Source organism: Falco naumanni, chromosome 14, assembly GCF_017639655.2.
Source record: "Falco naumanni isolate bFalNau1 chromosome 14, bFalNau1.pat, whole genome shotgun sequence".
Classification (NCBI taxonomy): Eukaryota; Metazoa; Chordata; class Aves; order Falconiformes; family Falconidae; genus Falco; species Falco naumanni.
The window spans coordinates 21,961,174-21,975,471 of NC_054067.1; the positions used below are offsets into that span (position 1 = coordinate 21,961,174).

Here is a 14,298-nt window from a genome sequence, read left to right on the forward strand (position 1 = left end):
TTATAGGCACGTAGTCCTGCTTGAAATATTGACTCGATTCCCCCAGTTTCCATTTAATGACTAATAATTTATTGTGCTGACTTACTCTGACGAGTTTTGCCGCTCGCCTATCACCAGCAGCCGTTTTGCAAAGCACCCCCAGAGAGCAGCGTGCAGGTTACCCACTGTATGGGGCAGAGTTTGCCCCGTGTCAGCAGAGCGACCAGTGTTATGGTGTGAACGATGCAGCCGAGCCGCCCCCGCGGGCAAGGAGCCACGGCCGGCACCGGGTGACCGCGGGGAATGCAGAGAGAGAGCTAGACTGCCTGAAAATACCACCGGCATCTCTGTCATTTGTTACAGTGATTTTTGAAAAGATAAAGGTGAGAGATAAAGGCAAAGGAAATAGAGATGGACCTCAGCTAACGCGGGTCGGATGGTGCCTCTCGCGCTGCAGCGACCTCTCGTAGGGAGCACACTGGGATCCATGCGTCTGCCTGTGCCGCTCCGATGGGTGCCACATCCTGCCCGCAGCTCGGTGCTGGCACCCAAGGGACCCGCAGGTACCTTGCAGGGACCAGGCTCTGGGCATGTTTTCCCTGTGGCTGTGACCGGGGAGGGTGGCAAAAACAGGGCTCCTACGGGACCCACGCAGGCACATCAAAACCCAGCCCGACTCGGCTGGAGCGAGCGGAGCATCGCTGCGGGAGCGCAGCACCCCAGTGCCGGGTCTGTAGTTTCATGCCAAAAGGCACAGGATGAGCAGCGGCTCTGGGAAGCTCCATGCCCAGCTGCAAACATGCTCGGAGTAGCAATGAGGTGGGTCCCGTCAAAGAGAGCATTTGCTCAGCTGTGGTGGATGGGATGTATATGATCTCAATTTAAATAGCCATCACTGTAAAGCTGTCCATACTGAAAATATCTATTCTAGTCATTATCAGTCACGATTTTAACTAGACAAACACCAATTTTCTGGATCACCAGCTCATGGCAGCAACTCTGGAATATCTTATGCAACCGCAAATATTTGGAAAATTGGAAGTTACCCATCGCATCCACCCACAAATCCGTGACTGATCTGGAAGAGCCTTCCAGCTCCCCAAAAGTATAACCACATGTGGGGGGCGGCACTTGGTCACTCGGCCCATGGGGAGCCGGGATCTGCAGGGATCTGCAGAGATCTGCAGAGCCCGTCCCAGCCCCTGCAGTGGATTCACCCACGGGAACTCGGCCCCTACCCGTGGTGAGGGATGGCTTGGAAATAAGGACTCTCGAATGAATTATATTTTTTTTTTTTAATAAAAGTAGTGAAATAAACTGCTAAGAATCAGGGCAAGAAAGCAGGTTTGCTCATTTTTACAGTTCTACAGACCATTTAGCAAGGCAAGCACGGCCCACCATTTCATACTGGTATCGCCAGGGGCTCTGTGAACACTCAAAGCAGTTAAATTAGGGAAAACAACATTGTCTGATTTTTAGCAAAGTCTCATGAAAGTAACAGTCTGACTTCTTGTTATTGTAACAGCTTTTGATACTGCTAGTTCTTTTCTTAATTTGCTGTCTGTTAGGGATGAAAATAAACCCAAAGCTCTGCTACCAATTTCGATTCTTCAATCTGCACTTAATCCCTACACAGTGCTGCATTATGTTTGTAAATACAGGATTCTCTAAACTTAATCCCAAAATGCAGCCGGTCCCAGTGAATCATTATTTCCAAATCTCTGTCAAATATCAGGTAGTAAATTTGGCTTTAGGTAGGGACTGAGCACTGATCAAATAAAGGCTAAAACCTGTGCCCCATCTTATTGTGGGTTATATTGTTCCCTCGGGAGCTAAAGAATATTAACAGGAATAACAAGAGTATCCACGGGTTATAATAAAACAAACAGGGCTTTCAGAAGGAATTGAAAATCTCACGTTTTGGAGCCCTTAGAGATCTCTCCAGAAGGGATCTGCGTTCTCCCATGGGACCAAGCCAGGAGCATCCTTGTCCCTTCCCTCGGGCACAGGCTGGTGGATGTGATTCCAGATGGACCTTCTGTGTCCCCTGGGGCTCCCAGAGGTGTTTCATCCCACTCAGCTCTCTGAGATGTATCTGCCAGATCCCCCAGCATGGAGCTCTCGCCATGGGGGAGGTGTGTGACCCCCATCCTCTGTTCCTTCTCACCTCACCGGCAGCACTGGTGCCGCTCTGCACTACCACCTCCCAGAGATCCCCGGGAGCAGGAGTGTGGAACGGAGGGCTCTTGGGGCACCGCTGCATCAGGCTCCACTTTCTCATCCCCACAAGGTAGGGACACATCCATCTTCTATCCTGTCTTTCTTTACCTTGGCAGAAAATACTTGGATTTATATCCCCACTCTGATAACTGAGTCGTCTGGGTCCTGGAGAACAAGGCACTTTCATGTCATTAATTAGGACCCATTAAAGCCACGGGAACTTGAGAACATGCTCAAGCACTTGGCCAAATACAGCTCCTCTGCCAACTCCAGGCCTGGTACAGTCCCTTTGAAATTAGAGGAAAAACTCTGGTTGGGTGAGCAGAGGCTCGCTAGGGCTTTGAGCTAACTAGAGGCAAGCTAGAGAGACAGTTTCGAGAAAACATATTTGTAGAAATGTATACGTCTACGTTCCCACTTCAGAGTGCAAATATCAAAAAGGTGACTGTACAGTTTGCTCTTAACCTAACAACCATGACATAAATATCACCAAAAGGCATCACCTCGCTGTGGATCACCTCAGACCCTCCCAAATCCTCCACCACCACCCCACCACCACCCCACACGTTTGCCCACAAAAGAAATGCAATGCCTAGACATCCCACTCCTGTCCCATGCAGTATTTCATAGTCAATAACTAGCGAGCCCTTGGGTACGAAGGAAGGAAAGGCTTGCTTTACATATCAATGCTTAGAAATATTATATAATTCCACTAAAGGCAATGGTTAATTGTCGGGTGCCAGTTAGAGTGATTACATCTGCCATCTCTCAGAGAAGCCGGAATGCTGTCACTCACTTTGAAATGGCTCGCTGCATTCATCAGTCTAGATGGCACAGAGAAGTTATAGCCACACAAGCCATATGGAGGATGTAAGGAACAATTAAGTGCTTCCCGAGCAATGGGACTTGATGGGAAAATGTTTCCAGATGCATGTAATCCATACAGCATTTGACTAGCAGAACTGGGTACTTGTAGACACTGCCCGTTTAAGTCTTCAGCTTTAGCGTTTTTCAGATTGGCTATGCCGAGGGAGGACAGTTTGGGCATATCCACCATGAAGTGGGGTAAAAGATGCGGGTTGGTGCCTCCCAGTTTTTCGTGGCTTGGCAAAATGAGAGACTGTTGTCTTAGGAAGCTTGTAGGACAAATCTTGTAGTAGAGGGGCAGGTTGAGGTTGTGTAGGTAGCTCTCGGGGCACGACACACCAATGTTGCTCGCTGACAAGTGAAACGTAGGAGGGGAGCATGACGGAGAGAGCAAGGGGTTCAGAGGAGAGGGCGTCCCACCGCTCGAGGTCACCGGTGAAGAACTGGAGCTCCCGCCTGAAAATGAAAACAGAAATCATCCAGGCTGGGCTAGCTGATGCTCACAGCCGAGGAACCCTTGGAGCACTCCTGCTCCTGCTCCACACCACCCTGCTCCGGCATCTGTCCAAGCACAAACCTCCTCCAAAAATCAGCTCCTGGAAAATGGGAAGATCTGCCCATAAATTATTAGTTGTTGTTACTTGGCACTTGTCTAAGACCAATATTCACCCATGCCCAATCCCACTCATTTGACCAGGACAACTGTGAAGTTCAGCTCCACATACACAGGTACCCGCCGGGTCTGTGCCCCGCTACATGACCGATAACCTTCCCCTGCTATATGTACGTCATTGCTATTTTAAGTTCCCTATTTTTTTGTGCAAATTACAGGCAGCTTTTTCCCCTTGTATATAAGAACAAAAAAATGTATTCAGCCTGATGGAGAATATTTTTGTACCTTCCTGCTCACAGGAATTGACTAATTTTACTTGGCTTCCCATGCAATTTGAAACGTACCCTTGAATACTGTAGGTGTCTCCAGAAACTTTAAATGCACATGTCATTTTAACATTCTCCTTTCTGAAATGAATCAATGAACACTTTCATAATTTGGTAGAAAAGTGACACCGGCTCGCTTCGCACGTGTGAGCGCTGCTGAGGCCACTGGTGTATAACATCACTGTTCTGCACCGGCTCAGAGCTCCTCCGGAGCAACATCAAGAGCAAAACCAAAGAGGCAGCGGCTGCTCTGGCGTGGGAATGATGCTCTGGAGCGGCCGGCCCTGGTGCTAAACAGATGCTGGTTTCATCTAACACCATTTAAGAGCGTATGTCTCTGCTGCACATTCATTACCGCATTCTTCCAGAACCGTTTCCACCCCCCACCCACCCCCACCACCCCTTTATTTTCATTCCTTACCAAAGTCACTGGGAAAGAAAGGAAGGGAATGTGGATCCATTTTCTCTATTTACATTTAATTCCAAGTGATATACTGCCTGGATGTGATCTGGTCAGGCTTTACACGCCATCAGCAACACAGAATCAACTGTATAACCAAGCCATAGCTGCGAGTATTTCGGACCTTAGAAGAACACCAAGATTTTGGACACGCTGCAAATTAATTTTGCAAACTCCCAGCAAGCAGAGTATCTTACAGGTTGGATGACCCGGCACCTAGTCACTACAATCCAGGAATGTTTTCTGGCTTGAGCATCTCACCCTTCCCCGCTGATGTCAGCGGCTGTTACGGTACTGACATCAGCAGGGCAGGGATCCGGTCCTCCCCGGTGTACACGGCCTGACACCCTCCCAAGGCTCAGGAACTTTTGGTCATGTAACGTGATGTGACCGAGCCGGTATTTGTGAGTGCGAGGCAGCGAGTGAAGCCCCACGCAGCTGGCTATAGCAGAGCAAACGAGCATTAGTATTTGCTTCAAGGTATCCTGAGCAATAACATCGCATGACTTCCAGGACACGCTTGGGGATGGGGATTGCAGCGGGGATGACAGAGCAGCTCAAGGAGCAGACGCTTTCTGCCATTTCTACTAGGCTTTAAAATCCTAAGTTTGTGGCCAAGTCTTTCTTCAGCATATTGTTCACGCTTTCTTTTAATTTACCTTCTGGTTTTAGAGCTTTGGGATCTCTATTTTTTCAGTTTTTCTTCAGAAATACATTTTTATTATTAGTGAGATTGGAGAACTCACTAATCATCAGCCCAGGAAACTGACCTTGAAGAAAAATACCAATTACATTAAGATGAGGGGAAAAAAAAATATCCCAGGAAGTTCTAATATTTTAGCATCCATAGGATAAACATTGCAGTAGATTCTCTCTTATTCCCCACTGCAACCCACCCATCAGCTCCTCTCGCCGGCTCCGTAGCAGCTGGCCAAATGCATTCAAAAGGTGCTTTTTAGCATAAGGTCTTTTCTAAATACATAACAATAAAAAACCCTAGTTCTCTTTATAACCCGTAAACCTCTTAATTTTTCCCGAGTCTGATTTCTTGTGTCTCCCCATTTCTATGCCTGTGCAGCATGATTTTTTGCGGTGATTTCTGCAGTTATTTCCCTGCGGACAGGAGTGACTTGGTGTGCCCAGCACTGAAGGGTTCCGCACAGCAATGAGAGTTAAACTGGAGAATTTAAACTCAAACTGGAGCGCTCCAGCGTGCACATGGTCTGTTACTCCCTCACCCCCCCGCGCTTTGAATAATCAGTTTCCAAATAATACCTTCCAAAAGCTGGGATTTTTTTTTCTGGAAAAGAGCTGTAAAAGACTGACATGCGCTTGTCGGGCGGAGGGAGATCGTTTTCCCTGGAAAACGTTTCCCTCTTCCCTGCATTTCTGTGGAGCTAACGGACTGTCTGGCTGCTACAGCCTGAAGAACAGACAATTTTAATTTCCGATGCACAAGGCGTTTGCTCGCCCAGAAGCAGCCGGCTGCAGGAGGTTTTTTACCCCGTTTTTAGCTAATATTTTCAAACGGGTTGGAAACAATTAGCGTAACAGGATCAAAGCCACAACAACCTGACTTTAAATTAGCCTCCTGCATAGTGAGTTATTTTTTTCCCCTGCGCGTCTAAGTGTGGACTGCGCCAGGCGGCGACGGCAGCCCGTCACCCTCCTCCCGGGGCGGCTGCTCTGCTTCTCACATCGATTTTAACAGGACTTTTGGCCGAAAACACGTGGAATCGGCTCCCCAAAACGTTGCGCTAGCGGCCGGCTCGTTTTCTGGACCCACCTCGTTATCTTCATGGATGAACCCCCCCGCCCCGCGGAGCCCTCCGGCCGCGCAGCCCCGCGGCGGCGGGGATTAGCGGGACGGGCGAAGGCAGAGAAGGGCACTCACCCGGGCTGTCTGCGCCGAAAGCCTTGAAGTCCAGGGCGAGGGGGGGCCGCCAGGGGTAGGTCTCCAGGAGCCCGTCCAGGACCCCCCTGCGGGGCGAGACCGGGCTGAGCGCGGCGGCGGGGGCGGCGGGCGCGGCGGGGCGGGCGGCGGGGCGGCCCCAGGCCTTACCTGTTCCTCCCGGGGTCCCGAAAACCTTTGGCGAAGGGATTCCTGTCGATCTTCAGCTTGGTGATCTGAGAAGGTGGGAGAGAAACGGGCCGTTGGGGACCGCGGCGTGGCGGCACCGGCCGCCGCGGCTCTGCATCCCCCGGTGCCCTCCATCGCCCGGTCCCCGGTGCCGCCGGGGCTCTGCATCCCTCAGTCCCCGGTGCCGCCGGTGCCCTCTATCCCCTGGATCCTGATGCCCTCCATCCCCCGGTCCCCGGTCCCCTCCATCTCCCGGACGCCGGTCCCCTCACATCTCCCGGTCCCCAGTCCCGCCGGGGCTCTGCATCTTCCGGTCCCCGGTGCCGTTGGGGCTTTCCAGCCCCTCTCGTCCCCCTTCCCCGGTACCTGCTGGTTTTGGTAGGCCGTCACGGTGGTGAATTCGGTCTCCTGGAAGGAGAAGGTCTGCACCCCCTCGGCCGGCAGCGACTGGATCTGCGCCAGATCGAAGCGAGAGTCCTGGGCGATAACGTGGACGCGGGGCTTGTACTTGTGCATGGACTGCAGGATGATCTGCGGGGGGAGAGGCAGGCTGAGCCCCCCGGCACGGAGAGGGCAGGAAAACGAAAAAAACCCAAACCCGGTGCAAGAGGCGGCTGGGAGCCAGCCCGCAGCCCCGGGGCGAGAGGGACCGGCCGCGCTGCCCCCCGGGGGGATGCTCTGCCCTCTCCCCGCCCCCCCCGCGGGGCTACCCCACACCTACGTGCCCCTTGTCGTCCATCTCGTTGTTGGTGAGCTTCACCCGGTCGAAACTGATGATTTGCCTCATCCAGGTCTCCCCCGAGCAGGGGGAGTCGGGGTGGATGTAGAGCCGGGGGGTGATGCAGGAGTGGTCCGTGTTCCCCGCCACCATCCACTGCGAGCTGTGATAGACGTAACTGGCCCGGGCCGGGCCGCGGTCAGGCGGCGGAGACACCACCCCACCACCCCCCCCCCGACGCCCCCCTATAGAATCTACGTTCACGCGAGCCCGCCGGTCCCCCCGGCTGGGCAGCCCCCGTTGCACGTAAGCGCCCTGGAGCAGACGGGACTGAGCAGAGCGCGGACCGCGATCACTCAGCCCGGCCGGGGGGATCCCGCGGGGGCGTGGGGCGCACCACCGCCCCCCCGTACCGGTATCTCTTGGAGTCCACCGGAACGACGTCGATGGCGATGTAGTACTGCTTCAGCGGCTCCAGCCCCCTCACCTTCACCCTGACCGACGGGAACATCCTCCTGCGGGCAGAGGGGAAGGTCCTGAGCAAGAACTGCCGGTTAGACGGCGAAAAGGAGTTGGAAAACTAAACGGGCATCGGGAGAAAAAAACAAACAAACAAACTCAAGCTCAATAAAAAGAGAGAAAAAACCGCAAAGAAAGAAAAATATATAAAAAAAGAGGGATGAAAGGGGAAAAAACCCAACCAACCAACCAAAAAAAAACCCGACACGCAAGGAGAAAGGCAGGAGAAGGCCGGGCGAGCCCGGAGGTGCGGCCGGTACCTGCCGGCCTTGGTGATGATCATCTCGGTGCCGATCTCATGGAACCTCCGCCAGAGCTCGGAGCCCTGCAGCTCCACCTGCGCCCCGGCCCCCGCCTCCCGGCTCTCGGCCCCGGCCTTGGGCCGCTTCTCTGCGGAAAGACAAGCAGGAGGGGGCGGCTCGAGGGGCTGCGGGGCGGGCAGGGGGCGGCCGGCCCCGCCGCCCCGGGGGTCCCGGCCGGGCTGTACCCACCCGGCTCCGGCGCTGCGCGGCTCTCCCGGCCTCCGGCCCCGCGCTCCTCGTCGCGCCCATCCGGCACCTTCCTCTTGGCCGCGCGTCCCACCAGCGCTTCCACCGAGAAGGCGTGAGCCCGGGAGCTGAGCGCCATCCCCCGGGGCCGGGGGTCCCCCCGGGCGGCCGCGGGGCTCAGGCGGGCGGCGGCGGCTCCATCCCGGCCGGTGCCCAGCGAGCCTCGCCCGGCCGCCGCACGGCTCCCGTCGGGGGGCAGCGGCCACGGCGCGATCCGCTTGCATCCAACTGAGGCAACGGGCGGCTGCAGGCTCCACTGTTTGTTTTGGAAACTGGTGGGAGCATAAGAAACATTGAGTGACATTTCGTGGGAGTAACGGGGGGGGGGGGGAAGGGGGAGGGAGGGGAGAGCGGGCGGTGGAGGGGAAGAGCGGGGGAAGAGGAGCCGGCCCCGTCTAGGATCAATAAAAGAGTTACTGTTCTCCATTAAATTGTAAAACTCTAAGAAATTTGACATAATTGCACACTAGGGGCCACTTTTCCAACAAAAGTGCAAATAACGTTTAACCAGAACCAGCACAAAAAGAAGAGGAGAAGGGGGGGGGGGGGGGGGGGGGTAAAAAAGGAGAAAAAAGGGAATAAAGGAGCAGGAGAAAGGAGCGGGGGAGCCGTGCCCGTGCTGGCCGCACTGGTGACCCCCAGGCCCGGGGGCATTGCCCAACGGGCTGGTCACACTTGTGTGTGTGTCCCTACCCGTGTCCCTGGCATATCATGCCACAGTGTCCCCCACTGGACAGAAACTCTGGCTTGCCTCCCCCCGCTTTTTTTTTTGTGTGTGTGTATTTTTTGTTTGTTTGATTGTTTTTGTGGGTCGTGGTTTTTTTTGTTTAAAGGCAGCAGCCCCCCCGCCACCCGCTCTGGCATCACCCCCGGGATGTTTCCACGGCTCCACTTCAAAGTGCGGCCCCACAGCGGCAGCTGCGCTGAATTAGGGGCAGAAATCCCAGTTTTCCACTTGGGTAGTTCCTGGGAACCCCTGCAGTGCCGGGGCTGGGGCTGGGGGGCTCCAGGCCAGGGGGGCTCCGGCTGGGACCTGCAGGTGCGCAGATAAAAAGGGCTGTGCTGGATTTGCACGGTGATTTTGGGGACACCACCAGGGACCTCCCCACCCTGCAAAGGCCTGAACACATCACACTGATTTATTTTCCATCCGGGAGCCCTCCCCAGAGCCAGCACCAAAGGGGATTCCAGGGGGCAGTCTTTTTTTTTTTTGGAGGGGGGGAAGCAGTGGTATTTACGCCTCTGCCACCCATCCCCTGCACACCCCTCACCCACTGCCTTTCCCTGCACCAGGGAGGTCAGCTAAGATAGATGAGCCTTAAGGGGAAAAAAATGTGCAAAGGGATAAAATTCACAAGCCTGCTGAGAAAGCAGGTTTGGGGGGAGTGGGAGCTGCTGCAGGGTGCTGCGGCTTTGGGGAGGGAAGGGGATGGGGTGCAGCACCCAGTGCCCCCTTTCCAGGCACTCCCGGAGTCTCAGGGGATCACTGGTTTATTCAAATGTTCCACTTCTCAGGATTTCTTGCTGTATTTGTCAGGGTCTGTGTCCTGGCGCACACATTTCTTCCAAAGCTTGGGCTGACAGCAGCGTGAAAACGGCGTCTGAGCAGAGACAACCGCAACCAAACATCAGCCAGCCGCTCCCCGGCACAGCGCTTGGCGAGTGGGTGTTTTGCAAGCCCCAGACTCATACTGCTGTCCTCAAATCCTCATTCCAAGGATGCTCCTTACTCAGCTTAGGGTGGGCTTTGCACGTTGATACACATTTGTACATTTATACACATTTATACGCATTTCTAAACATTTATGCTTTTTTTTTTTTTTTTTTTTAATGCACATTTATACCCCAGACTCCTGGCATAGCTCACTGGGACAGGAATTTGTCTAAGGGAAAGGTCTCGGAGGAAGTGAATGGGTGCAGATGTAGGTGCCAAACGTCGGTCCAGCCTGGGGCACCCAGGTGGCCGCTGCCCACTCCTCCCGCTGCGGGCTCTGCCCCTGTGCATGGTCCTGGTTCGGACCATGCCCACAGCCTGGCTCAGGGGTGGAAGATTTGCATCCCTGCCTGCAAACCGGGCTCTGGAGGATCCAGCTTCGGTGCAGAACTCACAGCGCCTCTCAGAATGGCCGGTGGGCCGCCCGGGAGCTGTACAACCGGCGTGCGGCAGGGCCGGCAGTGCGCTTCCCCAGGCTGCTGCCCAGCTGAGCCTGCTGGGGTTACACGGGACAGCGAGCCCCGGCCCTGCCGAGTGTGGGCATCTCCCAGCGCAGCCTCAGAGAGCCTGGCACTGACGAGCTTTAGATTTCACTTTTATCGAGGTGGACAGTACTTCTCTTCCTTCGCCAAGTGCCTCCAGATCTGACGAGCAGCTCTGCCGTGTCACAGTGGGGCAACGTGGTGGTTTTGGCCCCGTGTTACCGCAGCTCCCCCGTGATGCCCATCACAGTGGCCCTGCAAAGCCCCAGGCTCCGCTGATGTGGGTTTTCCTGGGGTAAGGCCCATCCAGGTGCCCCCGCCCGATGGCTCATGGCTCGGCAGGATGGGTGCCTGGCCCGCCTGGGGGCTGTGACCCCACCGCTGTCCCCAGCCATCAGCGCCAGAAAGGGATGGAGGACGGGGCAGGGGAAGAGGCTCTGGGAGGTCGTCTTGCTCTGCCCTCGCTCCCGGGCAGGATCAGCCCCACCTACGCAGATCTTTATTTCTTCTTACAAAGAGAAATGAAACAAATTTTATAAACATGTTTATAATTATAACAGCATAAGCTCATGGTTTAAAAGCAAGGTGAATGGCGGGTCCTTGCCGGAGCCCGGCCGGGGCTGACGCTGCGCTCCCCAGCACTGATAGAAGCCAGCTGAGGGCATTAAGTGTGAACCTTTATCTCTGCTGACATGACATATTATTAAAAAGTATTTCGAGTAATCTTTTATTTCCTTAGCATTGCAACACATTTCAAGAACTTGGCCAGGGATCAACCAACCCTTTTTAATTTCCTACAATGAAAAATAAAACAAAAATAAAGCCCAATTGAGATGACATAATCAGGAACATTTTGAGGGTTTAGGTCAAATTAATATGTCAGAAAAGGGTTTTCAGGGGACTTGGAGAGCTTTAATCTGTCAAAGCCTGACTCAGACCCTTCTTGGGCTTTGTAATTTTATTGTCTTTACCAAATTATGTGATGGTATGTCATGTATTACCATCATCAGAAAATCGAGCAAATAATCATTTGGCATAAAGTTCAGAATAACTAACTTAATTTTAAAGCAAGTGTTATACAATATGCCAGAAATGTTTGCTTAACTTGAAAATGATCTTTTCATACTGTCCGTTAATCCATTAAAGCACACAGGTAAATTCCAAACACAGACTTTCCTGACCACTTTAGGGGCAGACTTTAGGAGATTTAATAGCGTTCAAGCCACGCTTGATTTTGCCAAGATTTACTTTGCATTTGTCAAAACAAAATAAAAAATAAAACAACCAAAATAAAGCAAACCCAACCTGACCTGTGGCTTAGGGGTAATATTTTAATATCACCTGTACTCAATTACACATCTAATACTTTTCCCTTTTATATCTCCATCTGCTATGTCATAGATTTCTACAAAGCTGCGATTACAAGTTTGGTGCTAGGACATTGTCAGTTCTAACAGATAAACCTGAAGGATTGTTTGTTCTCTGCTTCATAAATTGTTAGCAAGAAAATATATATTTTATTTATTTTTTTTTTAGCATTTGGAAAAAACCCAGTTTCTAATCAGAGGGATGCAGCACTGCATCGCTGTATACCATTAAGCAAGCCCTGACTCCCATAATGCAGCTTCAGTGATTGTTTCACCAGCGTTTAATTAGGCGGCGTGTAGCCGCGGCTGCCGTTGGGTGTGGGTGCAGCGCTTTTCCTGCTGGTTGCACGCACTGTGGGACGTGCTCTAAGCGATCTGTTCGGGTGGTGTAACTCCTCTGCTCTCGCGGAGATGCAGCCAGAGCCAGCAAAGCAGTGACCCCTGGGCCGGTCCCTTGTCCCCATGTGCTGTCCCCTCCCTGGCCTTGGTGACACCAACCCCATCTGCCCTCACATCTTCCCTTCCAAAATCTTCCCTCTCCTGCAAAAATGTATTTTAGGATGGATTGAACCACGTTTGCACATGCTACTAACTTTTTATTCCAGGACTCACAGTCCAGTTCGCACTTTTTTCCACTTTCCCAACCTTACTGTTAGTAGCAAACAAATAATCTATTTATTTCCATATCCCAGCCTCTTTGCCTGTCATGTTGGAAATATAAATGAACGTGCTGCCTCAAATCTAACAGGGTTAAATGGGACGCTGAAGAAATGCAAGCGGATATCTAATATTCCAATGTGCAACTAATATCATTTTCTTGGAAGAAACCCCCAAACCTTAGGCACGATGCAGTGTGCCACAAAGAGCTGCCACTAACAACACGGGAAGGGTGGAAGGTTCGTTATGGGTGTACGTTAAAGCTGTAATGAAACAGTTTCTGAACGCTCAGGCTAACACACAGGCTGCGACTGGCGTGGATGTGACTGCCGGCTGAATAACCCTTCTGTGGGCTGAAATAACACCGCTTTGGGTTCTGTGGGGTCTGGAAACTGCAATATTCAACTTAATGTAACTACCACTTCACATTAGTCATTAACTAATTACTGATGAACAGATTAACAAATATTTCTTTTTCCTAAACCCCAATTTTTTAAACAGAAACTTCTGAACACTAAGTAAATCTTGGCAGAAAACACCCGTAGTAGCTCATAACAGTGCTTGGGAGATTGTTTTCCCTTACATTCTCAAATGTCCAGTCCCACAGCAAAGCTTTAATTTCATTCTCTGTCTTTTTTTGCCCATAATGAACTTTGAAAAACCTCTGCCTTTCTATCCGAGCACAACGTGACAGCATAGCTCTGTGTCCCCATGGGGCTGCGGCACCTCCGGGCCAGCCTGCGGTGTCCAGAGCTGGAGGTGACCGCACGGTTCAGCCCGTCCTTGTTCTCAGGAACATCCCAAATTAATTTTCATGGCCAAAATTCTAAGGCTGGGAAGAAATGCCCAGCTTAGGGTGGTAGACAGCCAGTGCTGAAGTTTCTTGGTTGGTTGACCTCCCAAGCAGGTTCTTCACCACCATGTCTGCTACATTAAAGATATATTGAAATAAATCTCAGTTATGTTATTTTATACATAACCCCCCCCAAAAGGCTGCACAGGGAATAGGATTAGACTTTAAAGAAGCGATTCAATGAAGCAAAACTGATAGATAAAGCATTTGGGGAGAGTGAAACCAAATCAGGGGATGCAGCTCATTTCATGATGAGGAAGGGTTGGTGGTGCCTCCACCCCAGCCCGGGAAGCTGGGCAAGGGCCGGCGATGTCACCTGCCAGTGGGGTAAGGATGAGACCACCGTGCGCATCTCCGGTACCAGGATGCGATGTGGCACCACCAACATTTTTATCCAGCACCTGGCTTTTGGCTGGTGGTTGTGTAGTGAGGAGAAGCTGCTCTATCCCTTCTCCAACCACCGGCACCTGAGAAGCCCCTGCCAGCTTGTAGAGGAATTATAGAGGAATGAAGGCAGGTTAATTAACATTGTTAATATACAGCTGTGGGCTGGCTTCAGGGGCGGCGGGTTGGCTGGTGTGGATAAGGTGCAGCTGTGGCTGGTTCCTGCTAAGTAGTTAAACAACTCTAAGGGGTATAGAAGGGGGGCAGCTAAGGAAGAGAGATCTGGAAGAAGCAGAGGGAGGAAAGAGAGTGCCCTGGATGTAGGCAGAGGCAAGGAGAAGGATGCAGCAGAGGCAAGAAGCAGGGTGGACTGGCCTGAAGAGGATGAAGAAACAGCATGGATGGTAGATAAACCTTTGAAGGCTTGTGGGAGATTGGTGACTGTGCTGGGATGAGGTGTGGGAGCTACTTTCTGAAGTTAACCTGGGATGGGGTGGAAAAAGCCTTGTTG

General features: G+C 52.4%; 1 protein-coding gene across 2 annotated transcripts; it reads right to left on the minus strand.

Annotated features, from left to right (window-relative positions):
* Positions 1-1,270: 1,270 nt before the first annotated feature.
* TBX22 (T-box transcription factor 22) lies at positions 1,271-8,626 on the minus strand. Of its 2 annotated transcripts, XM_040614829.1 has the most exons (8): positions 8,274-8,530; positions 8,043-8,172; positions 7,677-7,778; positions 7,267-7,441; positions 6,912-7,076; positions 6,528-6,592; positions 6,360-6,445; positions 1,271-3,522 (listed from the first exon to the last, which is right to left on the minus strand). In XM_040614829.1, exons 1-8 carry the CDS (start codon positions 8,407-8,409, stop codon positions 2,912-2,914), a joined length of 1,470 nt encoding a protein of 489 aa, XP_040470763.1. In that variant the 5' UTR covers positions 8,410-8,530; the 3' UTR covers positions 1,271-2,911. The 2 variants fall into 2 exon arrangements, with proteins under 2 accessions (XP_040470763.1, XP_040470762.1); XM_040614828.1 differs by having other exon boundaries at positions 8,043-8,626.
* Between the last annotated feature and the right edge of the window lie 5,672 nt (positions 8,627-14,298).